At 55.3% G+C, this 998-nt stretch overlaps 1 protein-coding gene across 1 annotated transcript; it reads right to left on the bottom strand.

Moving 5' to 3' along the window:
- Positions 1–269: 269 nt before the first annotated feature.
- LOC143034271 (protein FAM200A-like) lies at positions 270–692 on the bottom strand. Its single transcript, XM_076200206.1, has one exon. The coding sequence runs from the start codon at positions 690–692 to the stop codon at positions 270–272; it is 423 nt and encodes a 140-aa protein (XP_076056321.1).
- Between the last annotated feature and the right edge of the window lie 306 nt (positions 693–998).

Here is a 998-nt window from a genome sequence, read left to right as displayed (position 1 = left end):
CCTTCATTTCGTCGTTGCACTGCAGCTCCACCAACTCCATCTGCAGGGAAGCAGGGGCGTCTTCCACGGGGAAGTCAAAGGGAGCAATAAAAAGCTTGAAGTCCGCAACCGTCACCCCGACTCCTGCAAAACGGGAAGCAAATTCCTCACACAGAGAGGTGACGACACTAACGCAGGTGTCCAGGTCTACGTCGTCAGGGGTACAACCAGCAAGGCGAGGAAAATGCACAAACTTACCAGAAGCCAAATGAGCCTCCCACAAGCGCAGCTTAACCTCGAAGGCAGTGATGTGCGCGTACGTCTGTCACGAGAATATCTTTGCCTTGGAGCATCATGTTGAAGGCGTTCAGGTGCGCCGTGATGTCCGTGAGCAGGGCCAGGTGAGCTAGCCACCACGGATCAGAGAATTGATCGGCGTGGGGAAGGTTCTTCTGACGTAGGAAGGTGGTAATCTCCTGCTGTAGGTCGCACAAACGAGAGAGCATGGCCTCACGACTCAGCCAGCGTACCTCACAGAAGGAGAGCAGGTCGTTGTAGTGCACGTTCACCTCGTCCATCAGTACCTGGAACTGACGGTCGTTAAGGCTGCGGGAGAGGATGGAGTTGACGACCTTCACTACGACAGACATGCCATCAACGAGGTTGGCAGACTTGGCGCACAGGGACTCTTGGTGGATGATGCAGTACATCATGTTAATAGGCTGAGTGTATCCGACGGCTTCACAGTGGCGCACTAGCAGCGAAGCGGCGCCCTTCTTTCTCCCCAACCAAGCTGGAGGAATTCCTTACACACCTGGAGGTCAGTGGTGACGCCACGGATGAAAACGGCCAGCTGGGCCGTGTACTTTGTGTCGGTGCTCTCATCCAGAGCGAGGGAGAAGGCGGCGAAGTTCGAGCTGCGTGTTTTGAGTGAGTCGTGCACGTTGTCCGACATATCCACAATGCGACGACGAACGGTGAGGGACAAAAGGTTCACGCTCTTAAAGGCAGAACGCTGC

The sequence above is a fragment of the Oratosquilla oratoria genome, chromosome 17 (assembly GCF_046742065.1).
Source record: "Oratosquilla oratoria isolate Oo_2021 chromosome 17, ASM4674206v1, whole genome shotgun sequence".
Lineage (NCBI taxonomy): Eukaryota > Metazoa > Arthropoda > Malacostraca > Stomatopoda > Squillidae > Oratosquilla > Oratosquilla oratoria.
Note: the sequence above shows the minus strand (reverse complement) of the source record. Positions and strands in the feature narration are given on the sequence as shown.